Source organism: Eucalyptus grandis, chromosome 4 (assembly GCF_016545825.1).
Source record: "Eucalyptus grandis isolate ANBG69807.140 chromosome 4, ASM1654582v1, whole genome shotgun sequence".
Taxonomy (NCBI): Eukaryota; Viridiplantae; Streptophyta; class Magnoliopsida; order Myrtales; family Myrtaceae; genus Eucalyptus; species Eucalyptus grandis.
The window spans coordinates 38154175-38180124 of record NC_052615.1 but is presented as its reverse complement, the minus strand read 5'-3'; the positions used below and the strand labels follow the sequence as shown (position 1 = coordinate 38180124).

The window sequence follows — 25950 nt, the reverse complement described above, 5'->3', positions numbered from 1 at the left end:
GGGTTAGTTTCGATATTAGGAAGAAAAGTAGGAAGTGAGACCTCCTGTTTTGTTTTCTTGTGTTGTGTTCTTTTCTTATTATGAAGCCCAGAAATTCCTTGAAGTCCAATGAGGCCTAAAACTTAGGGCGGACGAATTGGTTCAAGCACGTTCTGGGTGAATAACATGAACTTCCATGATTCAAACAGGAGTTTAGTAACGAGGCAGTACGAGTGACATTAGTAATTGTCATCCCCGGACTCCAGTTAACTTTCTTTTCCTGCTAAATTTTAAATTCGTGATAGAACAACATGAACTTGTTTTTTTTTTTCAACCGTAGAATTGCAAGAATACCATTTCAGATTCTGTGTAGCAATTCACAGTTGTCATTGTCTCTTGTGAATGTGGATGGAAAGTCATGATATGTTCTCGAGAAGCCATCATTTGGTTATAGGGGACTGAAGAAAATGGTCAAAATTCTCCTCCGCAAAGAACTTGAGAAGCCAAGGAGATTACACGTTGAGCTGGTGGGATGACAAGGAGTTGACGGCTCATCGGGATGAGTATGCATGTCTTGACGACTTTTGTCACTTTCGAGCTTGGAGTGGTTTTATAGGCATGGTTAATAGGTAGAGCTCGTGTTGGTTAATGCGTTAGGGCTAGTCGCATGCCCAATATGAGTTGCCCTCTCTTGCTTCATCAAGTTCACTCATTATTACTAGCAAATTTGTCTTTACCTGAGTTGATTTTATTAATGCATTTCTTTTGAAATACTTGTTATGCATATTCAATAAAGAACATTTGAACTTTGAAAAATTGATCACATATGATACAAAAATGTTGGATAACTGAAGTTACATCATGTCTATGGGCTGGAATATCAATTTAATATTCTAAAAAATTAAATAATCGTACGAATTTTAGTTAAATCTTTAAAAATTAAATAGCCATATTTCTATATCTATCTAATTTCATCATCACTGCTACTTTTTTTTAAGTCTCCCTCCACTTCCACTTTTTCACAATTCAAGTCGAGATACACTTAATTCTAATATTGCAGAAATTATTATGTTAGTGTGTTGCCTTGAAACAATTCGAAACACTTGTGATGCAAACCGCATAAAAACGTTTGCATTTTCTAAATACCAATCACACACAGTGAAGTTATATTGAAAACTTTTAAATTCATTTTGCTGCATAATGAATATCATACATAATAGAATTTTTTCTAAAAGAGAACTAACAGGAATACACGCATTGCGTGCGTATGCGAAGCTCGGCAGTTGTTTACCCAAAAAAATAGTCGATTACTTAGTAATGTAGGTAAAAATGATGTGTTTATAGATGTAATTTGAGGCAAGGAAAAAATATATTTAGCCAACAAAATGGGAAGATTTTGAGAAATTAAAAGTGAGACCAGCCACACTTTGACTGCACTTAGACAAATAAAAGACAAAAGGACCCGATGATGACCGGCGAAGCACGTGCGGGTCAAAAAAGTCAAAGCCCCGACCCGGCCCAAAAAAAGTGTCCGAATTCGGAGTCCGGACGACCTTCATTTCGAAGCTTACTGGTGCTGCTGGGGTTTTGCGAGGGTTTTGACAGAGGCGAAACCCCGTTAACCCCACATTCCCGCCGCCGTCCGCCGCCTCCGCCGCCGCCGCCTCCGCCGCCTCCGCCATGGCGCGGCTCTCGAAATCGTCGGCGTCGCGCCTCCTCTACACGCTCTGCGCCTCGCCTCCCCTCTCCTCGCCGTCGGCCGCGCACCACCTCCAATCGCCGCTCGCGTCGCTGCTCCTCTGCGGCTCCCGCCTCCGGCACTTCTCGACGGGGAACCTCGCCCGGGCGGCGGCGGCGGCGGCGAAGGACGACAAGGAGCCGTGGTGGAAGGAGAATTTGGACAAGCTCCGCAACATCGGGATCTCTGCCCACATCGACTCCGGCAAGACGACCCTCACCGAGAGGATTCTCTTCTACACTGGCAAGATCCATGAGATCCACGAGGTCCGAGGGAGGGATGGGATCGGCGCGACGATGGACTCGATGGATTTGGAAAGGGAGAAGGGGATCACCATCCAGTCCGCCGCCACTTACTGCACTTGGAAGGGGTATCAGGTGAGGAAGCAAGCCTTTTTCTTTCTGTTTTCGGGTTACTGTTAGGTTGTGAGCTTGATTATGGGGGTTGGTGATCGAATCATGTTGTGGGGTTTGATAGCTGCTAATGAGAGCTGGAAATGTTAAATGATTGATCTCTGTTCTTGAGGAAGCTGTCTATGCACAGTAAATATAGTGGCTTTACTGTCCTGCTCTGTGTAGAAGCTGTAGTGTTGAGCTTTGTCTCGTTGTTGTGGGAAGTATCTCTCTCTGTTTTTTTTTTTTTGAAGAGAAAGTACCTGTTGAATTGGTTGTTCATTATCTGTTGGGAAACCGCAAAGGAAGAATTGCATATGCATTTAGCCAATGAGATAGTGCATGTAAACGAAACTAGGGAAGGAGTAGATCAAAAGCTGGAATTCTTGAGGGAAACTTTGGAATCTGCAGGGTCTTTTAGGTTGAAACTGTAGTATACTTAGTGCCAGTCCTTAAAGAGATCAAATGAAACATTGGTCAAAATGGGATACCTGGACATACCGAATAGCAAGCTGGATGGCTGGAGGTACCAAAGCGTAAGCTATCTTGACTTCTTGGATTCACTTGGTGGATGGGGAACTTGAAGGGTTATGGTCAAATAAAACAAGTGGGATGAACAGAGTGGGGAAGATCTGGTTTCTTATGCAGGACCCAATCTTGAAAGCATTTTGTATAGGATGAAAACGCGATTGATGATGTATTACCATTGAAAAAAAAGAAACTGTTTTTCAGAAGTAACACAAGTTATGAATAAGCAAGTAGAACACTGACATCTAATATATATGAGTAAGAGAGAAGTCAGTAATGAGCACCATTTCCATTTTTCTCTTGTTTAACGAACATTCTCCTTCATAGTTTGAGTTTGTGAGAGAAGTTTGAGGTTTGGATCTTTTTAAACTGAAAAGAAGTGTGAGCTTTCATTCAATTTGATCTGATCTTAAGACAATAGAAATGAGACCAGGCAAGTTGAGGGACACCTCACATAAATATATGATAGATGGTTCTTGCGTTTTGAATCTTGTGCATCCCTATCAAAGGCATGGGTCCCACCTTTATTTAACAGAAAAAATTGACCAACCATGTGTATCTAGTGAGTTTCACGTACAAAACTTACTTTTAAAAATCTTGTTTGCATCCTGTCCAAATTTTGTGCAAGAATATGTGGTGCTGGTAGAGTTTTAGTTAAATGATAGTGAACTGTATGTATCTGAATTTTACTATGTCACAACAAAGACTTCACTTTAGCATGCATAGTCCTCGGTGTGACATGGTGTTTTGCTAGGAAAAGATCATTAGAAGAGTCAACTTAACTCCACTAAAAGTGGAGAATGTACCTTGTCTTCAGCTTAAACATTATGGATGCAAACAGTTGCCTCTGTCTTTTCATTTCTTCGGACATTTGCTGTGAAAGTGGGTTTTCTCTTTCTATTCAAATGCTTACATTCATATAAATTTCACTCCGGTTGAGTGTATATCTTAGTTTTTCTTTCAATGGTTACTAAATCTAACTTGGTGCTTATATGAAAATATAAGGTCTCAGCAGTGTCTGCTGTGAGTGTACTTACTTCCGCATGAATAAAATGTCTTACAAGATATATCCTTTGAATATTCAAGTTCTGTCATAGATTAGTTCTTGATAGCTTGTGAAATGTCTTTAGGTAATGTGTTAGGAGGATGTGTACTTTTTCAGTGACATTTCTCTTTCATTATATGTTAGTGTAAACTGGGCGAACTTTTTTATCTATGAAGTTTGGTTCTTTTAAGCTCATAAATGGGCTGTTACTCCACCAGTATCTCTTTTGTATCTTGAATATTAGAGATATATGGACTTTCCTTCTGTCATGTTAAAAAAAGAATATATATATAATGAGGACTTTCCATCTGTCTAGAAGGGCTTGTTTGGGTTTGTGAAATTGCCCCTGGATTCCCAAAAAAGGCCACCTTTTACAGGTTTAGGAATAAATGAACATGAGAAGTCTCATCTCTATGTAATTAGATGCGTGCAATCGCAGCATACCCTATACATGTTAGGTTGAACTTTCAAAAAGTTCAATTAAACTTTTAAATCATGGAAAAAGTTTGCTTTTGGTTGGGTAAGGGGGTGACATGCGGCATGCCAAAGTCCTTGGTTGCTTGTTTATTAATGATATTGATGCAAACCTATAGTTGACGAATAACCAACCTGCAATGAACAAGAAAGGTGTAGTAATACTATGAATGATGCAATATCAAACACTGTTTAAAAAACCGTGTATTGATTGACTTCTCTCTTCACACGGTAAGAGAAGATCATGTATTTTTTTCTTTACCGTGTTAAAAAATCATATATTTGTTGTCAGCTGTTCCTCCTTCAGAGTCAATAATTGCTGAGCTCAGGAAACTTCAATTTTGATTGATCATTCATCTTCTCTTTCTCTCTTCCTTTATTTTTTTTTCTTTAATGGCTATCTGCATAGTCTTTCTTTCAGTTGTTATCTTATATTTAATCCAGCAATTCTTTGAACATGATATACAGGAACTCTAGGATCTGTAAATTGATGAGAAGTTTTGTATTTTTTCATATGTATCTTTCGCTCTATGGAGTGTCTGTTTATATCTCCGGATATGTTGCTTTGTTTTTTACCCTTTTCTAATCTGGTAATTCTTCGAACTTGATGACAGGAACTCTAGGTTCTTTTAATCGATGCAAATGTTTGTAAATTGTTCACGGTTATCTTTTAGTCTATGGAATGTCTGTCTCTAGGTTCTGTTAATTGAATTTTTTTGTATTATTTGCACAGTTACCTTTTAGTTTATGGATTGTCTGTCTCATTGCTGGATATGTTGCTCTGGGCATGATGAATTGCAGGTTAACATTATTGACACACCTGGGCATGTTGACTTTACGATAGAGGTGGAGAGGGCTTTACGTGTTCTCGATGGGGCTATTCTTGTCCTTTGTAGTGTTGGTGGCGTACAAAGTCAATCTATAACTGTTGACCGTCAAATGAGAAGATATGAAGTTCCCAGAGTTGCATTTATAAATAAACTTGATCGAATGGGAGCAGATCCTTGGAAAGTTCTTAACCAGGTATTATTAAAAGAAAGCGATGATAACAAATCTAAAATCATCTTTTGCTTTGTCATTTATCTACTCATGACTAAAATTATGGTTGTCATGACTAAAATTGTGGTTGGGCAAGATTAATGTTGGTGGGAAGATCAATCTCTTACTCTGTGTCTTTTTCATGCTTCGATCATGATAAAATGAATGTTTTGAACTTTATCTTGAGCTGTAGTGCTTCTAACATTATGATCCATGGCAGTTCTAGGTGTTGGAAAATTGTAAGTTCAATTGGGGAACTGGTTAATCTTATGGTGTCTTGTGCATGTTTTCTGCTGGACAATGTAGTGTCATCTCACCAATGGAAATTCTTTGTCTGGAGAAAGAGCATTCGGTACCATAAGTGTCATTACTTACAAATGTAAATGATATTTTCCTGTAGAATTTGACGTCAAAGGAAATTTTGACTATGAAATTGTGTAGACATGATGTGATCTTTCCATGGAAGAGGAAGAGAGAGAGGGGGGGGTTTGTACATTGTCATGGGATTCATTTTGTGTAGATACAATGCCAAGTTAATGAAATTTCTAATTTTTTTGCGATGAGGAAATTTCTCTCATCGCTTAATTTTGAATTTAAAAAGTTTTCCAGCTGTTAGACAAAATTATCAAGATTTTTTTTTTTTTTTTTTTATAATCTCAGGCAAGGTCTAAACTTCGACACCATAGCGCTGCTGTTCAAGTTCCAATTGGTTTGGAAGAAGAATTTCAGGGTCTTGTTGACCTAGTACAGTTGAAAGCCTATTATTTTCATGGTTCCAATGGGTCTGTTTCTAAATCCAGGGGCTTCCCCAGGTCGTCTATATGTGATACTGCCGTTTGCTTTGCTGATTGAATTATCATTTAATGCAGTGAAAATGTTGTCACTGCTGAGGTACCTGCCAATATGGAAAATCTGGTCACAGAAAAGAGGCGTGAACTAATTGAGATGGTTTCGGAAGTTGATGATAAACTTGCCGAAGCATTTATCAGTGATGAGCCTATATCATCTGCTGATCTTGAGGTTTAGCTCTTTTGATTTTCTTGAAGTTAATTTTTCTTTTTCAGGTTGAGATTGGTTTTAACTAGTGTATTACGAACTATTGAGTGTGATCCGGAGTACTATTAAAATTCTGTTTTTCCATGTAATAAGTTATGCCTCTATTGTTTGTTCTGTGAATGCACACAGCAAAGATGTGTTGCAGCTCCCGTATTTTCGCTATAATCTGAAAGACTCATGAATGTGTAGGATATGAATTAACCGTGAAGTGGGATGATCCTTTAATATAACAGTCATCAATGTTTCAGTGCTTTACTTGTTTTTTGACAACATGTAACACTTACAAGCAACATATTGCAGGAAGCCATACGCAGGGCCACCATAGCAAAAAAATTTGTACCTGTTTTCATGGGTAGTGCATTCAAAAATAAGGTACTGATGAAATCGTTCTTTTTGCTATTACCTATTGTCCTCCTATTGCCTGTCTCTGTAGCATCAGCCATTTAATACTGAGGAAGGTGTTGGGATTTGAATTGCATGTGAAGGAAAAGAAAAGCAGTGATGATGACAGCAAACTAAGCCTTATCTTGCTAGATGGGATATGCTAAGGAAGACTGTGCCTGTTCATATATCTGCTTTCGGTATGATAAAACCAACATTTATTGATAGAATCCATGTATACCAGATGTAACAGAACGTGAAGTAGGAAGGAAAAGCTAAGACCCTGACAAAAATTCCATGACAAATTGCCCAGTTGTGTCAGTAGTTCACTATTATAAGAAATTGCTTTCAAGTTGACAAGGGGATCTGTGACCTTAAAAGATCCTTCTGTTTCTCTTCTATTGTAAGGGCAAAATCTTGCTTTGGGACAAATCTTTAACTGAATTTGCCTGACAGACTCTTGGCATCTTTTTCACACATCCAACACTAACGGATTACAATAACATTCCTCTTTCATAAGTTTCCATTGTCGAGGTCTGGTTCCATGTGGGAGTCCTCTTGAACAATAAACTTTAGAATAGAGGGGTGCCTCTTTCATTGATGTGTATTTTCTCCAAGATTGAGAAGTATAGCGTGTTGGTGTGTGTCTCATCCATTGATTCAGGTGGGGGTGTGATAATTTACTGAGTATGTATATGAAATTTGTTCCCCTTATCTTGCAATGCTTTGTGTTGTATATTGCGAACTTAATATTTGGAGTTGATCACACTGTTACGGTGAATCCTTGCCTTCAGGGAGTTCAACCTCTTTTGGATGGTGTCCTCAGTTATTTGCCCTGTCCAATTGAAGTCAGTAATTATGCTCTTGATCAAAACAAGCAGGAAGAAAAGGTATTTCAAATGTGCAAAGAAATTTTATTTTTTTATTTTATTTTTATTTTGGAATTGTTAATTTTTTTTATATGTTCTGGTTATTTGAGGTATTTTTGTCGAAGTAGGTTGCGTTGACTGGAACTCCAGATGGACCATTAGTAGCATTGGCCTTCAAATTGGAGGAAGGGCGGTCGGTCAGTTAACATATTTAAGGTGTGGTGTGATTTAAAGCTTCTCTCTTTTAGGATGCCTATAATTTTACAGGTTGCCTATAATCTTTTACTTTGAGTGGCAAGCTTTAGTGAATACTTACATCTGACTTTGTTTTCATTTAATGAAGAATTTACGAGGGTGTCATTCGAAAGGGGGACTTTGTCATCAATGTAAACACTGGAAAGAAGTTGAAGGTGTGTTGAGAATTCTTAGAAGATGCTTTCTGGATTTTATTTCTTTTGTAGGCCATATTTGTCATGATAAGTTTCCTCAGTTTATATTGGCGAAACAAAAAAAAATATTCACTTTGAGATGCTTCATCTCATTATAACATACTGCTGGTAGTAAAAGCGCAGTAGTCTGGATAATTTGAGTGTAAATCACAAAGTAACAGAAGGAAAATGTGACAAAAGAAAGCAAAGTGAGAAAATTTTCCTACCTATGAAGGAATCCAGCCAATAGCCAGGTGTAGAGCAAAGCTTTTAGCTTCTAATGAGTAAACTTTGTACTTTGACAAGGCTTTCTGTTCCTCACATAAAGGAAGACCTTTCATTTTTCTTTCCAGACTTAGTTCCTCTGTGCCTATTCCAGCAGAAATCATGCTTTATGCATTCCAGCATGATACATGCTTTCTGCGTTCCAGCATGAGACATGCTTTCTTGAAAACCAGTTCTGAGTATTCTGTGCAACTTTGAGGATCTATCTAAGACTGCTTTACCATTTGTGTGGAAGAATGATTTGAACTTGAGAAGCAGTGGTAAAAACATCTACCAATATTGATATGTCCAAAAGTGAATGCTTCTTTTCATAATAATGATTTTGTTTTGAACTCTTCTTAACTTAAGTCCACTGTGGTTGGTGTATGATCATTCTAGTAGTGTGACTTCTGGTAATTTTGAGATGGTTGAGCCAAAAATGGTGCCAGTGGTGGCCTGGTCTAATTTATCTGCTAAATGCTATGTATAAACAAGAATAATGCATCCTAAAAAATGTTGGATTTTTTTATGATGAATTTGAGAGCTTTACAGAAATCACCAGCCCTTAGATTGCCAAAGCCATCATATTCATCCCTAATTCGTATTAGGTGCAATCTCTTGCTACTCCAGTATTGTAAGGGTACAAGAAGCAAATGTTACTGATTCTCTGTTCAATTTCCGCCACTTTCTTCTGTATTCCATTTACATGTTATGGACTTCCCTAATTGTTCTGGAACAGGTTCCTCGCCTCGGACGGATGCATTCTAATGAGATGGAGGTAAGTTCTTGACTTCTATTAACTTAATTAGCTATTATCTTCTTCTAATTTGGGTTGATCTGAGAAATCAAACTCATACACAAGGTCAGTTTTGGTCATTGGTAACTACCACTGATCTTATTTGATTATCTACTCAACAGGATATTCCAGAGGCACATGCTGGGCAAATTGTTGCTGTTTTTGGAATGGATTGTGCCTCAGGTCTCTCTCTCTCTCTCTCCAGCATGGCAATGCTCAGCTAGCACTGATTGTTGATTTGTGAGTTTTAATTTGCCTGAAAAGGGGGATGGGAAATTTGTCCCACGAGTAATGATAAAAATGTTAATTTCCTGTAGTTAAATGTCAAAAAAAGGTTGGAATTGAAATTGAAGTTGAATTACATGTGATGAGCTAAGTCGGCTAACATGAGGCCAAAAAACTTGGTCTGTAGCTTGATTATGAGTGTCTTTGTCCTTTGTTCTTTTCCCTTGGGACTTAATATTAGATTGTTTTTCTTCTTTTATCAGGCGATACATTCACTGATGGGAAAGTTAAATACACCATGACCTCCATGAATGTGCCTGATCCGGTGATGTCCTTGGCTGTTTCCCCAGTTTCAAAAGATTCTGGGGGCCAAGTGAGTAGCATATAACTTGCCAAATTTTTCTTCCACTGTATTTGATTGGTGATCGTTACATGTTTTTTTTTTTAATCCTTTTAATAGTTTTCAAAAGCTTTGAACCGTTTCCAAAGGGAGGATCCTACCTTCCGCGTGGGTTTGGATGCTGAGAGTGGGCAGGTTTGTTTTCTATGCAATTTTAAATTATCTTTGGTGTCAATTTGTCATCTTAGATGTAATATACCTTTTCTCTATAAATAGACCATCATATCTGGTATGGGAGAGTTGCATTTGGAGGTATACGTTGAACGAATTCGCAGGGAGTACAAGGTGTGTCCTCACTTCCATGTCATGCAAAAATTGTTTCCTTCATTCTTTGCTGTTGAGAGTTAAATAATTACTTAATAAAGTCTCATCTCTCTTAAAACAGGTAGAGGCAACTGTCGGAAAGCCTCGTGTGAATTTCAGAGAAACTGTTACACAGCGTGCTGAATTTGATTACTTGCATAAGAAACAAACTGGAGGACAGGGTCAATATGGTAGAGTATGTGGGTAAGTGAAGGTGCACCTGAATAAGCAAATGCTGTATTCTTATGTCTGGTTCATTTGACTATGTTTATCTCAGTTCTTGTTTTGCAACAGGACGATCTTTGATATTCTCTTTTGTTGTTGTTGTTATTATTATCGTCGTCATCATTATCATTATTTTGTGTTGTATTGTCGATGAGCATTTATGTTTTCACTTAGCATGCTTTGCTACAAGGTCAAGTTTACAGCTTTGTTACAAATGACTGACACATTTGTTGTAATTGTGCCGAGTGCTAAATTGATATCAGAGAGTGATTTCCTTATTATTTCTTTCCTGAAAACTATTCAGCTATCTGTAGCTGCTGTTAGATCTATCTTGATGATCAAAACTCAAGTGAATATTAAATTGCTCAATCAAGCTCTTAGGATATGCTTTGTAGATCGGATTTTACAAATTATTTTGAAACTTATTAAGCTCTTTGCTTTGACAGGATATTAGAAGTGATTAGCTTTAGTACCTTGTCTACCATTAAGTAAGGAATAATCGAACAAGAGATACTTTTGGGTCATTGTTCTCACTAGAGACTGAAATGGAAGTCCTATTGTTTTAACGTACTTCTTTGCACCCTTTGGACGGCAGCAGAACCTTGGCTAATTTTTGGCACATGCTCACAGAAGTTCTAGTTTGAAGGCTTCTCCTTGTGACTTTTTCGCACAGTTGGATAGTGTATATCAGAAAGCTGTTATTTATTAGTGAGGGTCTCAGCAAAACACACATGAAGAAAATTACAAAGATTGTCTTTTACCTGTGAATGCTTTTCTCTGTGAGATGACCTTTTGAGATTCTATAGATATAGTGAGGTTTTTGGCCATGGCTTTCTAACTAGAGCTTTTGCTGAGGTCTAAATAGTGGTTTGAAAGATTGATGACTTTTAGAACTTTTTGCAATTTGGCTTATGCTTAAGAATAAAGAGATATATTACTGCCTATTATTTCATAGTTTATGTGATAAACTTAGTTAAGATACTTGAGTTGAAACACTGCATGTGTATATAGCAGCCCCTAAAGAATTAAACAGCATTACCTTTCCTTTCAATCCAAGGCTAATTTTTGTGGATTTCAGTAATCTTACCTCAACCTTGTGAATGAAGTTAATGTGTCGGTGTAGTTGAATCTCTTTTGTGTATTTTGTCATCTAGCTTTGTTTGATTGTTAAAATTTTCAAATGACAGGTATGTTGAACCTCTTCCAGAAGGGTCGCTGGTAAAGTTTGAATTTGAAAACATGATTGTTGGGCAGGCCATACCTTCCAATTTTATCCCTGCAATTGAGAAAGGCTTCAAAGAAGCTGCCAACTCGTGCGTTACTCTCTTCTCTTAAACCAAATTTGTTATGAGAGCTCTTTGGAATTTGTGAAATGCCAATGGTCCGGACCCCAATTGAACATGAAAATTGCAATTGATTCCTTGACCAATCTGCTTCTTTTTTACATGCAGGGGGTCATTGATTGGTCATCCTGTTGAAAATATTCGCATTGTTCTGACTGATGGTGCTTCACATAATGTGGATTCTAGTGAGCTGGCTTTTAAGTTGGCCGCCATCTATGCATTTAGACAGGTACCTTTTGTCCAGTAGTTCACTGCGAACTATTTTTTGCAGCTTTGAAGGATCATGCTCATCAATTTTCACTCTGCAGTAGTAAATAGGGGAGAAAACCCAACTTCTTTCTTTGCCTTTTGGGAAAAAAAATAAATATGGAAATATTGATTGTGACACATTCACTTTATTTCATGGTGCTAATCTTATATTCTGTGAAACAGTGCTATTCAGCTTCAAAACCTGTAATCTTGGAACCGATAATGCTGGTGGAGTTAAAAGTACCAACAGAGTTTCAGGGAACTGTTGCTGGTGATATCAATAAGTGAGCCTTCCCATCTATCTTTGCTCCATGATGTTGCTATGCTTCCCCCAATGTTTGAAAAGCTAAATAAGTTCTCGATGTTTTTTTATAACAGGAGGAAAGGTATAATCGTAGGCAATGACCAGGATGGAGATGAAACAGTAATTGTGGCTCAGGTATGCATGACGTTATTGCCTCCTTTAACCTTAGAATTTCTTGAGAGTGTTGAAGGCTCATTTTGGTGTTGTGAATTTGTATGTTGTTTGGCTTTTTTTGGCCTGTCAGGCTCGTGGCTTCTGAATTAGTATTTGTCTGTACGTTGGCCAAATGAAAAACAAAAATGACCATTTACATGGTAATGTTATCTTGGCAAGAATTTGCCTTAAAAAAGTAGTGCAAATATTATTGGAGTCCATGTTAAAAAAGTAGTGCAAATATTATTGGAGTCCATGTTAAAAAAGTAGTGCAAATATTATTGGAGTCCATGTTCTTATTTGCTTAAACTACAATAAGCTTACCTTTTAGAAATACAATAACACTGGTTTTAAATAAGTAAAATCCAAGTCACTATACTGGAGGCTTGTTCTAGATTATGTGTGCCTTGATATGTCGAGTCTCAGGGTTTGCAAGTTTGATCATTAATGGTTTCTGGACTTGTTCTATATGATACATTATGTGGTAACTGTCAACAGATCCCTCACGGTCAATAAGGGAATTGCTATTCCTTAACTTTGTCAGAAACTTGCGTTTCATCTCCTCTTTTTTCCTGCTTTCCAGGTCCCTCTGAACAATATGTTTGGCTACTCCACTTCTCTTCGTTCAATGACACAGGTGGCTTTTGCCTTGATTGAATTCCTTTACGAATGCCAAAATCCACGCTGTCTCACGCATCCTCTGTTTGTGCAGGGCAAAGGCGAGTTCACAATGGAATACAAGGAACATTCAGCTGTCTCTCAGGATGTGCAAATGCAGTTGGTAAATGCACACAAGGCTAGTAAGGCTGAATAGCTTTGGGATAAATAATCCCAATACCCATTCTGTGAGGATCAAAATGTCTATTTATTCTTTTTCCTTTACGTCGTGTAATATTCTTTGTTCAAGAAGAGAGATATGTTAGTAATGTACCACAGGTGATCCGGTTGTGTGATCAGATAAATTTTGTAAACTCAAATAATCTCCATGTATTGATAATAACATACACATGCTCGCCCTCGCGAAGTAGGCGATGGAGCACCCATATATTTTCCAATCCTTTACGTTATGAATGTGTCGATGGGTTAGTTATGCGTGTACGTGCGCAGTGTTTCTCTGAAGACATCTTTTGCTGGAGCATTTATAAGGTAACACGACAGGAACTCTCCTGCTACTTTTTTTTCCCCTTCATTTCGACTTGTTTAATGATTCTAATTGAAAATTTTGCAAAGTATGGTGCTTTCATGCTCAATGGATTATGTTAATTGTTGATGTTGTGTGGTTTTTTCTATTCCTCATGCGTGTCCGACGTAGCGAGCCGAGAGAAAAAGTAACAATCAAAGGTATGCACTTTCATGTCCATATAGAAAGGCATACATAATCACTGTTGGATTGGTAGTAAGTGTGAGAACATTGGCTCAGTTTTTGTTTATTTTGTGAAAAAAAGGAATTTAGATTTTGTTTATTTCGTGAAAAAAAGAATTTAGAAGGTAATTGAGAAAATATCTTTTGAATTATCAATTTTCCACAAAATAAATATATCCTTACTTGTAGAATATATAACATTTACTTAATGATGGTTGCGTAAATTTTAAATATCAATTAAATGATGTAATTAAATGTTTTTTATATTGTTAGTAGACGGCGTAAATTCGTTTCTTTCGATGGTCAAACTTTCAAGTCACTTTTATTTTCAGCCATGGCTTCACGACGACGACAAAATAGCTTGTGTGCGTGCCCAATTCAAGCGTGGGTGCTTCGTGATTGTGCACTCACGCTTACGACTTTGAACATAATATGGATGCGAAATAGGTTGTAAATGGATCATTAATGAATTTACAACTTATTTTTATCAATCTATCTCTATATTTCTTTTCTCATTATTTTTCAATCTCGCACTTACTCCGCACTCTTACTTCAATTTGGGTATAATTTTTTTTTTTCCAAATTGAGTTAAATCTATAAGTATTTTAGAAATATGAATCAAGTTGGGTAGAAGTTATAAGATTTACATTACATGAAAAATGGATTAAAACGGGTTAAATGAGTCTACTTAAGTCGGATTATTTTCAACTTGACCTAAACTAATCCAATCTATCCGTTTAATGGTTTCAAGACAGAGAGAGAATGGAAAAAGAGTTATAAACGTAAATTGAGTCTAAGTAAATTGTAAATTCATTTGTAACCAATTTAACACTTATATTATGTTTAAATCCACTTATGATCCATTTCTTGAATATAACTAATTTATGTAACAACTCAGTTCATGGGTATAGAACCCATTGTGACAAGTCTACCAAATACTAACTTTCTCTTATTTTTTATTATGAATCAATACAAAAATTGAAAAATTCTATGCTATGTTGAAAGTCAATTCTTTAACATATTATAGTCCTAGATAAAAAGTTTAAAATGGGTTAATTAGATAGATATGAGTTTTCATGGGTTGAATTAAATATAAAAATATATTTTAAAAAACGAATTGGATTCCGTGTATAAAAATGTCAATTTAAATCGGATCATGTTTTACCCGACGGGACGATTGGACCGCAGTACACGGGTAAGCTGCGGGCTGCGAGCGTGATTCCGCGTGCTCGTCCCCCCCTATGAAACTCTCTTTTAGCTCAGATCTTTAGAGCCGTCGTGGTTTGCTGCTGGTGCTCGAGCTCTCCTCCTCCTCCTCCTCGTCGGATCCTCGAATCCCCAATCTCGCCATGGTAAGAGTTCTCCTGCTCATCACTCTACTGCAGCCGCTGCTCCTGCTTCCGCTTCTGCGATTCCCTGCTTTTTGTACATCGGGGGGGTGGATTCGTTGATGCGATTGGTGGAGTAGATAGCGATTTCGATCTTCCCTTCGAAAGCCGAGCACTCACTCGCGGCGCGTGGGTCTTTTTGTTTTGCCCTTTTCTCCGCAGTCGAAGAGAAAGGTCAGGGAGCCCAAGGAGGAGACCGTCACGCTCGGCCCCGCCGTGCGCGAGGGCGAGTACGTCTTCGGCGTCGCCCACATCTTCGCCTCCTTCAACGACACCTTCATCGTACGTATCGCTCCTTGTTCGCTTTCCTCTTTTGCCCTCCGATCCCGGTCTGACGGCACGTGCTTCCCTCGCAGCATGTCACCGACCTCTCTGGGAGGGAAACCCTTGTTCGCATCACCGGTACGTGTTGCTAATTATGCTGTTGTGCAGTACAGCTTCGTGAATTTGTGAATCTCCGGCTGCGAAGTCGGTCGGCGCAGAAGCGAAGATTGAATTTTTATTAATCCCCTTTGTTGCTAATTTTGTTTGCTGAGAAGGGATGTGTTTAATTTTCTTTAGATGTGGCAGCTGCTGAAATTTTCGATTTTTTGGGCGAGAAATGTGCTTCATTCCTATAATTCTACTTTCTAGTTAGTGGTTGCTTCGATGGTTTGTGATGATCGGGTTGTGAGTTTCTTCTCGAGATATGGCGTAGTGTGTCTTGCGAAGTTCCTTCATGCTGTTATACAGTACAACTTTGTGGTTGTGAATCTCTGACTACAAAATTAGTCAGCGTGGATACGGAGATTGACTTTTATTAATTCGCTTCGTTGCTAATTTTCATTTGCTGATAATGATATGTTCAATTTTCTTAAATGTGGCAGCTGAAATTTTCAATTTTTCAAAGGGGAATGTGCTTTTACTCCTATGAGTCTACTTTCTATTCAGTGTTTACTTCAACGGTTTGTGATAGTCAGGTAGTAAGTTTCTTCTTGAGATAGGCTGTTGTTTAATCATGGTTGTCAACGTATTTGGCGTTTGGCTTGTTTAGCCAAGAAGCCCTGCTATAGCTATGTATTTAGCTGTTTAGCTGAAAGGTAACATTGCTTCTGCCCTTTTACTTAATTTCTTTCTCTTACTGTTTAAAATTTTTCGAAAGTTCAGGCGGCATGAAGGTGAAAGCTGACAGGGATGAATCGTCACCTTATGCAGCCATGCTTGCAGCCCAAGATGTGGCTCAGCGATGCAAGGTAAGGTTTCCCCTTCTTTTGAGTCACAACCTATTTCGTGATTGTCTGAAGTTGTTTGTGTGCACGATCCTTTTCGAAGTACAATCTGTTTCTGGTTCTGTCTTAGCCCTCTCTTTGCGTTCTTTTCTCTTCGAACACAGTATATTATAATTTTGTCAATAATTGTTATAAATGTGCTTCGGTGTGTTTTATAGGAGCTTGGTGTTACTGCCCTTCACATTAAGCTTCGTGCTACTGGAGGAAATAAGACCAAGACCCCAGGTCCGGGTGCTCAGTCAGCACTTCGAGCCCTTGCACGTTCTGGCATGAAAATTGGTCGCATAGGTATATTTCTTCTTGTTTGATATTTAGTGCGATTTGTTTTGATCAGTAATGTTGGTAATGATCCTAGAATACCTCTCCATCCAAATTATTTAGTCATTGGTGTTGATTTTATGAACACATTTCTTTTAAGTTAAACAGCATCATAGGCTTTGAAACACCCCCCCACCTTTCCCCCAAAAAAAAAAGAAAAAGGAAAAGAAACAGCATGGAAGCCATCCTTGGATCACTCGTTAGACCCAGCGTAATCTGAGTATTGATCTTACTGGGCTCACATTGGTCTCAGGTTATATTGTCATTCTTTACTGCCACCTCTCCCTCACACTCTGTGAGTACATGGTCAAGCCTTAGACACTAACTTCCTCCTGAACATTCCAAGTACTTTCCTTTGGTTTCTCTCAAGTCCTTCAGTTCAACTTTTTCAGCAAAAATGTCTCTGCTTTGGTCATTGCTTTAATTTGAAGTGCAGCCCTTAAGATCGCCTTCCAAAGTACCCAATGGAAGCGTTTTGAGTCATAGCTGCGCAACATCAAAGATGATTTTTTGGGTTTGCTCTTTAGGGTTTTCCTCTAGAGTTCCCTTTTCATTCCTGCCTCAATCATTTTACGCAAGACATTAGCTCAGGATCTTTGATCTCACACTATGGGATTCGATGATTGTAGCTTGCTCTACTATTTCATGGATTTCTTCAATTTGTGGGATTTCAAATCCAGTGAAAGTTTGTGAATGTCTTGTTTCGCGGTAGGGGACATTGATTCCTCACTATACTTTCTTACTTTGATGATTATAACTCCACCTTAGCTAAATTTGATTATTATTCTTTGCAATTTCTGAGGCTACTAATTAATTGCCTATGGTGAGAATGATGAGTTAAATGAATTTGTGGAAGGGATAACATTCCTTGTGATTTAACTCCTTTACGCTTATTGATATTCTGACTTGCCAATTTTATTTGTCGCTCTCGTTTAATATGAGGATGCTATTGTGTTTCTGAGTATCCATATATTTACTTTTTCGGATTTTCTTCACCCAACCCAAGATGCTTTTCTGTTGTCAGTCTTAACTTTTGATCAAACCTGTATGATGCATAGTTGTCTGCGTGTTTAGCTTCAAACATGGTAGCAAGAGTCATGATTGAATTAGTTGTGTGAAAGGCACTTCTTCATGAACTCAATATTACGGGGCTTATTGATATTCTGACTCAGTACCACTGCTTTGAGGCACCAGTATATTGCTTCAGAAAATTTGTGGAGATTGTTTTCGATTACTATGTTCAAGCATATGAAGCATTGTAAACAAATTTATTTGCTGTAAGTGCAATTGGAGCATTGCATTTTCGGTGTTTACTTAAGCCTTGGTGTTAGCTAATATATTCTAAGACAAGGAGGGGGACATTTGTAGTTGGTTGTGGATAACTTAGTTGTACTGAATCTGCTGATCTACTGATTGAATACTACATTTCAATAATCATTAGCGGGTGTTAGAGTGATCCCTTCATTCAATGACGTGTTTATTGGGAAATTTGTACTTTATTTACTTGGTTTTCTGATGGTAAATATGTAGTTTTAGCTCATGATGTGGATCTATACTCTTTTTTGCTTCTTTACTCGATCATTTGCTCATGTGATTCTTTGGCTTGGTCATCAGAGGATGTGACACCGATACCAACCGACAGTACTCGCAGAAAGAGTGGTAGAAGGGGGAGAAGGCTGTGATTGCTCTTGGCATCAGGCATGCAATTATGTTGCTGCTTTTTCTGCGAGGTTCAGCATTAGACGCAAGTTTTCACTTTTCTTGCTGCCGTTGTGACTACTTATGTTAACACTCATTTTTGAGCCAGTTTAAGACAAAGTTTTGGATCTAGTTTCTTGCTGTTATTTTAGCTTGAGCCTCATCTTTGTCCTCTTACACTGTAAGTCTTGTGCCTCATTTGATGCTTTATTTGTGGCTCGTTTTGCGTACGCATCTGAATCTGAATTACTTCCCTCTTATCAAAGAACTGAGGAGGTAGAGGTTTTTGGAGGTGAATTGCACACAGAGTCAAAGGCTCCAGGCTTTGGTTCGAAAGGGCACTGGTCAGATCCCACACGGTTTGATACTGGTTATGAATTGTTTATGGTAGTCATGCGCGTGCCTGTGTAATGTTCTTCTGAAGACATCTTTTGCAGGAGCATGTATAAGGTAACTCCATAGGAACTCTTCTGCTACATTTTTTTCTTCATTTCAACTTTTAATGATCCTAATTATAACTTTTGCAAGTGGGGTACTTTCATAATCAAACGAATAATGTTAACTGTGCATGCTGTGAGGGCTTTTCTTTCCTTCATGTCAAACCAAGAGAAAAGGCAACAGTCGATGCACTTTCCCAACATGACCTTATTTCTTTATCCATGTGGAAAGGTTTACGGCAAGCGTGAAAACTTGATGCGACTACGCCGAGTGCGTAACATCAATCCGAAGATGGTTGTGAGTTTTAACATCTGTCCGAGGATGGGTGTGCCGATTTTCTGCATATTGTTAATCAACTGAGTAAGTTCATTTCAGTAGTCAGTTAAACTTTCTAACCATTTTAATCTTCAGCCATAAGTTCATAACATCGACAACAGAAGGACTCGTGCATGCACCCTATTCACGTTGCAGTGCTGAGTGAAAGCCAATATATTTACATAACATTTTACCAACCTAATAAAGAAACGAAAAAAGTGTTTTTTTTTAATTTAAAAAAGAAGACACTTTGGGCGCGTTTGGTTGTGTTTACATTTAAAAATTGTTGAGGAATGAAATAGAAAAAAGTATTTCTGTTTAACAATTTTTTAACAAAAATACGCGTTTGGTAAACTTGTTAGGAATAATAAAAAATAAACGAAACATGTTTGGTAAATTTGGATAATTTTTTATTTCTTTTATTTTTCTATTTTTTTCTTATTTTTCCTTTTTTTCTTTTTTTTTCTTTTTCATTTTTTTTTCTTCTTTTGGCCGGTCCGCCAAGGCCTTGGCCGGCGGCCGCCGGCGAGGGCCGAGCTCGCCCGGCGGCGGGCGGCGCGGCCTCGCGGGCCACCGCCGCCGAGGCCGAGGCTCGCCGCCGGGCGAGCTCGGCCTCGCCGGCCGGGCGAGCTCGAGGCGGACCCGGGGGCGAGATCGAGCTCGCCCGGGCCGGCGCGAGGTCGGCCTCGCCCGGCCGAGGCGAGCGTCGGCCTCGGCCATGGGGGCCGCCCGAGCCTCGCGTGGCGGGGCGAGGCCGCGCCTCGCTCTCGTCGGCCGGTCGCGGCCGTGGCCGAGGCCGACGACCGGCCTCGGCCATGAAAGAAGAACAAGAAAATAAAAGAAAAAAAAAAAAAAAAAAAAGTGTTTTGATTTGTGTTAGAAGCAAGAAAACACAAAATTTGTGTTCTTGTTTACGTTTCTTTTGTTCAGAGGAACAAAAAGAACAAAAAAAGGAAAACGCACACAAACGCGTTTCTATTCCTTTTTTGTTCCAGAAAAAAAAACAGAAAAGCTGTTTAAAAACAAAAAAAAGAAACGCAAACAAACGGGGCCTTTTTATCTCCAAAACCTCGGCCCTCTAATCCATGATCGAGGGAGCGGTTAACCCAGACGGTTACCTCTTTCAACACAGATGAACGTGTTAGAATGGAACCTTAGAAAAGCCCCCACCACCTTCCATCGATCAGTACGTGCAGTGAAACTGCTTCCTTCGATAAAAAGGCCCTAAATCAGCGAACCAAAAACCATGAGGGTGATCAAAGTCTCTTCCTTTCTAAGAGCGGGTTCCCAATTCCTGGACGTCATGGAAGAGCTGTTCAGCAAGTCCTCCCTCCGGTCCTACTTCGCCGAGTTCATCTCCACCTTCATCTTCGTCTTTGCCGGTTTGGGCTCTGCGATCTCTGCCGGTACGTTCTCCTAGAGCTCGCATCACAGCCAGTAGGACTGTTGTCGAATTTATGCATCGTGATCTAAGTGACAACAACTTATTTCGAGCGTGGTTAATCATGTTGGGGTTTCAATATAGCCTACCGAGTCGCATGGACTTGAAAAGATACATTTTGCCATTTTGAAAGACATTGTTATCGAACTTGATAATGAATTTGGCACTAGTATTTACTATGATTTCTAGCATAGCTGGTAAACGCGTCATGAATTGAACATACATAAGCGAACTTCTATGAAAATTTTACTTAGATGTCCGAGACTGACTTTACTAGGCATGTCGGCGGCCCCCGCGGCTGGCGCCACTGGGGAGAATTGCCACATCCTGGTGGTGGCCATGGCGCATGCTTTTGCCCTGTTCGCGGCGGTGTTCACCTCGGCTCATATCTCCGGCGGCCATGTCAACCCAGCAGTGACGATGGGGCTGGTAATGGGAGGTCACGTCAGCATTCTGAGCGGAGTTTGTTTCTGCTTGGCTCAGCTCTTGGGTTCCACCATTGCTTGTGTCCTCTTGATGCTCCTCACACCAGGCCAGGTAAAATTTCCTCTCTTCCTAATGAACTTTTACAAAAGAAAGAGATGATTTTTTTTTCCCTTTTTTTGATTTTTTTAAGGTAGTGTTATTATTTTCCATGTAAACTAACCTAACGCAAATAAAGAGCGAATGAAACATTTTGATGGTTTTGGATTTGCCTGTTACATATGGTTTCAAGATCAACTAATTTTTCTTCAAACCCAAAAAGGGAAGAACATCTTAGGTTAGTGCAAAACCTGTCCTAACCAGTGGATTTGTGTATCAATTTCACTTGTCTTAGAATTAGATCATGGCTTATACACCTGGTCTTCTCGGACAAATAATTTTATCCAAACCTAAGAAATGCTTGATTTGCATTTAAGTCTCCATAGACATCTGCATTCACTATGTACCTATGAGTAGTGGAAATTGTTTGGACAGGCGATACCGCCAGGTGAGTTAGCTCCACACGTGACGGGCATGGGCGGCACGGCGACGGAGTTCATAGGGACATTTGCTCTCGTCTACACAGTCTGCGCCGCAAGAGACCCGAGAAAGGGACCGCATGGGATAGCAGGCCCCACGGCGATCGGGTTTGTATACGGAGCGAATTTCATGCTGACCGGGCCATTCACCGGCGGGTTCATGAACCCGGCTCGGTCTTTTGGGCCGGCAGCAGTCACCGGAGACTTCAGCAACCACTGGGTTCATTGGGTCGGGCCCATTGCGGGCGGCGGAGTAGCTGGGTTGGTCTATGAGAGCCTCATGTCGCAGGGCAGCGGGAGTGACCACGTTAGTGATCAAGCCGATGTGGTTTAAGGGTTAAAGGCTTTTAGATTTTAGATTGCTGAACGGGGCTAAATCTTTCGATTCTTTGATTTGGTTTTTTAACTTCATTGCTACCGATGCATTCCTAGGCCTTTTGTAATTACGATGGTAATTGTTTCTGGATAACAAGCATTTGCTTTAGTCTCTTGACTACCAATTCAATTAGAGAGTACCATGTCGCCAATTTTTCATGTGACTCGAGATAATCTCGGTATGGTACTAAAAGTATCTATGAATCAGTAGAACCGATTTTTTTTCCCTAATGAAGACGAATATATTTTGGGAGATAAAAGAAGTTGGCTAATGAAAGATGATATTTTCGGCATTTGGCCAAATCATTGAACTTGAATGCGTTAAATGCTAATTTTATTATGCAGGTGAAATGTCTTCGTCTAGTGTTAATGGCATTGTTTTTGAAGGATTGAATCTTGGAAACAAGAGGTGAAGTTGTGGTGAATGTGATTTGGCGAAGATACTCAATTCAGTAAAAAGCAAAACACGAGAACAGAAGATGATGGTTTTTTTTTAACTTCACATACTTGACCGAACCTATGATTTGGGGGATTTATTATGCAAACACCGATTCCAATCTTAGACATGCATTATTAAGTCTGATTTTATGGAAAATTAAATTAAATCTCTATAAACTCTGATCACATCTTCATTTCAATCAACTATAACTGAGTTGACCTTCATTAGATGATTAGATTAGATAGGATCGAACTAAGTTAAAGAAATTTTACCTTGAGCGTTGAAGGGTGGCGCACAATAGGAGAAATCAAGCTAATCAATGAATCTTCAGTGAGAATCCGATGAAGCTCCGGCCAGGGATGTCTCGTGGACACTCCAAGTAGCGGTATAGTAATGGTCAGCCACCAATGAAATGCCGGAGGAGAGCCGCAAAATGACCTGAAGTGGACAGCTAGATTACCGACGTTGATTCAGTTAACTCTCGGAGGAATCGATTTGATCAACTACACTCCAGTGCCTCTTGTTTCTTTCTTTACTCTCCTAATCTAGTCTTAGATCTATGAGCTTTTCTCTCTCGATCTTATATTTAAGAGCTTTTCTCTCCGACTTAATTCTAGATTTTGGAGTTTTAATGAATAAGTATTCTGCGTGATGATTACAGGCTCGCTCTCACAAGTTTTAGATCTGAAATTCTTCAATATGTTAATGTTGTCTTCCTACAATGATGGTGTTGGGAATACTAAACCTAGGCACATAACTCTGAACGGCAAAGCCATGATTACAAATGAAAATATCGACATATGTCTATTGCCGATAGTGTTGTATGATACGATAAATGACTCTTAATCCTTTTGCTTGAATACGGTTATAGATCTATTCTTAAAGGATGAAACCATGATTATCTCTATTAACCATGCTCTAATGAAATGCCTCGATTTCATGCGAGATGGTGAGAGAGTAAGCTCAAGAGAAAAAAATGTCCTAAAATGTGAATCCCCCTTTCAATTTTACCTTTTAAGTTTAAATTATGACACTTGGCTTAATTCAATGGCTCAAATTGATTTCTTTTGATCTAGCCACTTCCCTAATGACTAAACTTGTCTCACATGGATGGCGACAGGTCATGATGTATTGTAAAGATCAAGTGACTAATGAATGACTTGGATTGGTTCTCACGAATTGATGACATGACAAGAGTTCCATCATGTCCGTATCTAATCACCGACTATAGTACACAACTATCATTGTTCACACATCACATGTGGATTGGCAAATTTCTCATAATTGGTGCCGTTGTGCAAAATAAGAGATTATGATCCAATACGATGATCAATTAGATCATGTTCTCAAGCATTACGATATAATCATTTAACATCTTAATTGGATATGTGTATTTATAGGCTTTCATGTATATTCATAATGATACCATGAGCACCTTTGAGCGATCCAAAGATATATTTTCTTATATCGCTATATAATTACAACCCATCTTTGCTTAATGGATACAAAACACCCATGCTTTGGCGCTTGGTGCAATAGCAAGCACCAATTTGACTAATTAACGGCATTTTTGTAATTTCCAGAGGGGTAGTTTTGCAATTGTCGGACAAGGGAGAGGGGGTTAGTCGGCCAACTGAGCTTGGCTGGAAAAAAAGTCGGTCAACGCTGGTCAAATCGAGTTGACTTGATTGAACCAGGTTGACTCAATTTGATCGGGTTGAACTAGTTTGAAATTTGTTCCAATTTTATGCAATTTAGTTCAATTTCATTCTATGGCTTGACTCATGTATTACTAAAAAGACCTAATTGCAATTTATTAAGATTTTGGCTATTTTTTTTGTTCTATTGACACTTAAATTTTAGCAATTGAATCATTTATTTATTGCATAGAAAGTTAAGGATTAATTTTTAACTCCTAAACAAAAATATTACTTAAAACTACCTATAGTTATTATGAGCATTTGTATTAGTAGTTAATAGGTTCATATAGTTTGCATTTGGATTGAATTGGCAACGGGTGAACTTAGGTAAATAATTCTAAGCTTTAGCCGCGGTAATGAAAATATGACCTAGCCCATTAATTCTCAAGGACTGAAATTCATTGGGATGTTTGTCAAATTGAGAGATCGATTTGTGTTAGGAAAGGGAATCATAGCCATCTATTAAGTGGTGCAAGATTTGTCCGAGGATGCATAAAAGCAAGACCGTGGCCGAATATATTTCAATGTTCAAAAGGAATGTTTGGTCAATAGTCATGGGCATACTAAAAGCATATATTAGATGAAAAAACTAGCTGCGAAATAAAAAGAAGGGAGATTCGGTCGGCAAGAGAAGAGAATATTTGATTGAAAGAAAAAAAGGAAGGAAAATATGCACTCATCCAGCAGCGAGTCGGTGAGTGAAGAAGTATAAATCCTCTGGACGACTTTTGCATGCAAAGATTGGGGAGCCACATTTGTTTGTTTCTCTACCTCGCCGCCGCTGCCCACCGAGTCCCCACGTTCCACGCAGAATTGCCAATCATCTTGTAGCAGCGACAGCAGCCCGCGAAGACGCCGACAATCCCTGCAGCCGCCGGGCTGATCGTTGAAGATCACTAATTTCCCCCGTGGCCACGTTTAGACTCTGCTGTCCAGCCTCTAAAGATCGCCTGATGTTCCTGGCGAGGATCGGTGTCTAACCCTTGATGTGTTTTGCTTTTGCCTCATCGGACACTTGTCCGCCATCGTCGTGAGCAACCGAGCATTGCTCCCGGTGAACACCTGTCCACTGTTGAGCAACGCTGGGAACTCCATCAAAAGCTGATTTGCTACCACCACTGCGAATCGTGACCCCTCCCTCGCCAAGCACGAACCTTTGTCGTGCGTGATCCGAGTTGCAGTCGCGAAAACCCACCATCCGTGCACTACCGCCATCCCTCGCCTCAATCTTTGTTCATGAGAAGGTCAATCGGCCACCGTGATCCACTGCTAGCCATCCGTTGAGCCCCCATCCGCAAACCGTGATCCGAACGTGTTAAAAAATTAGGTAACAATCTTTATCCAATTCAATTGGAATATTTCATTCCTCAATTCGGATCGATTTTTATTTGATATATGATATTTGAAATATTAAACATAGGGCTTATTGATAAAATTGATTTGAATACTAATTTAATCCGCAAATATATCGGATTATTTTTTAATTATTTCAACTTATTATTGAATAATTGTGTTGCTTAAGATTGCGATAATCTTTAATTTGAGCCGTGAGACGACAAATAATTTTTTGATTATGTTCGATTTTGCATAAGTGTCCTATTAGGATTATGATTTTGCATAAGTGTCCTATTAGGGTTATGATTTTGCATAAGTGTCCTATTAGGATTATGATTTTGCATAAGTGTCCTATCAGGATTATCTTAATTTAAGATGCGAGACGATAGATTATTTTTCTAGATATTGTAATCTTTTATTTGAATCTTGATGGATATCTTGAATGATTTTTGCTATGTTAGAAATTCTATTTTGATAGAATTGCTAGCTTTAATGAATAAAAAAATACAAAAAAAAAAAGGATGGCATGGCGTATGAACGCGGAAACGTGCCCGGAAACATGTAACACCGATCGAAAGCATATTACGGAGTCGGACATTGATTGTCATAAATTAAGTACCATCGTAGTTATCACGGAGTCGGACATACCTTGATTGTCATAAATTAAGTACCATCGTAGTT

The 25950-nt window shown here is 39.0% G+C and overlaps 3 protein-coding genes and 1 non-coding gene across 4 annotated transcripts; all 4 read left to right on the top strand.

The window, feature by feature from the left end:
• The first annotated feature begins 1570 nt into the window (after positions 1-1570).
• LOC104442286 (elongation factor G-2, mitochondrial) lies at positions 1571-13280 on the top strand. Its single transcript, XM_010055658.3, is given in 21 exon segments — positions 1571-2094; positions 4958-5179; positions 5855-5976; positions 6064-6214; positions 6551-6622; positions 7426-7521; positions 7629-7692; positions 7695-7716; positions 7844-7910; positions 8932-8970; positions 9111-9171; positions 9477-9586; positions 9674-9748; positions 9830-9898; positions 9999-10120; positions 11329-11454; positions 11593-11713; positions 11917-12017; positions 12112-12172; positions 12774-12827; positions 12903-13280. Coding segments are annotated over 21 exon segments (2292 nt in total). The 5' UTR covers positions 1571-1659; the 3' UTR covers positions 13005-13280.
• A 1442-nt stretch (positions 13281-14722) lies between these two features.
• Positions 14723-18516, top strand: LOC104442284 (40S ribosomal protein S14-2). The gene is made up of 6 exons (XM_010055656.3): positions 14723-14905; positions 15104-15223; positions 15298-15343; positions 16088-16173; positions 16368-16497; positions 18142-18516. Exons 1-6 carry the CDS (start codon positions 14903-14905, stop codon positions 18207-18209), a joined length of 453 nt encoding a protein of 150 aa, XP_010053958.1. The 5' UTR covers positions 14723-14902; the 3' UTR covers positions 18210-18516.
• LOC120293048 lies at positions 17611-17704 on the top strand. Its single transcript, XR_005550707.1, has one exon. It is a non-coding gene; the product is annotated as a small nucleolar RNA Z266 (small nucleolar RNA).
• Positions 18517-20037: 1521 nt separating the features above from the next.
• Positions 20038-21819, top strand: LOC104443270 (aquaporin TIP2-1). The gene is made up of 3 exons (XM_010056599.3): positions 20038-20384; positions 20697-20956; positions 21377-21819. Exons 1-3 carry the CDS (start codon positions 20225-20227, stop codon positions 21752-21754), a joined length of 798 nt encoding a protein of 265 aa, XP_010054901.2. The 5' UTR covers positions 20038-20224; the 3' UTR covers positions 21755-21819.
• The last annotated feature ends 4131 nt before the right edge of the window (positions 21820-25950 follow it).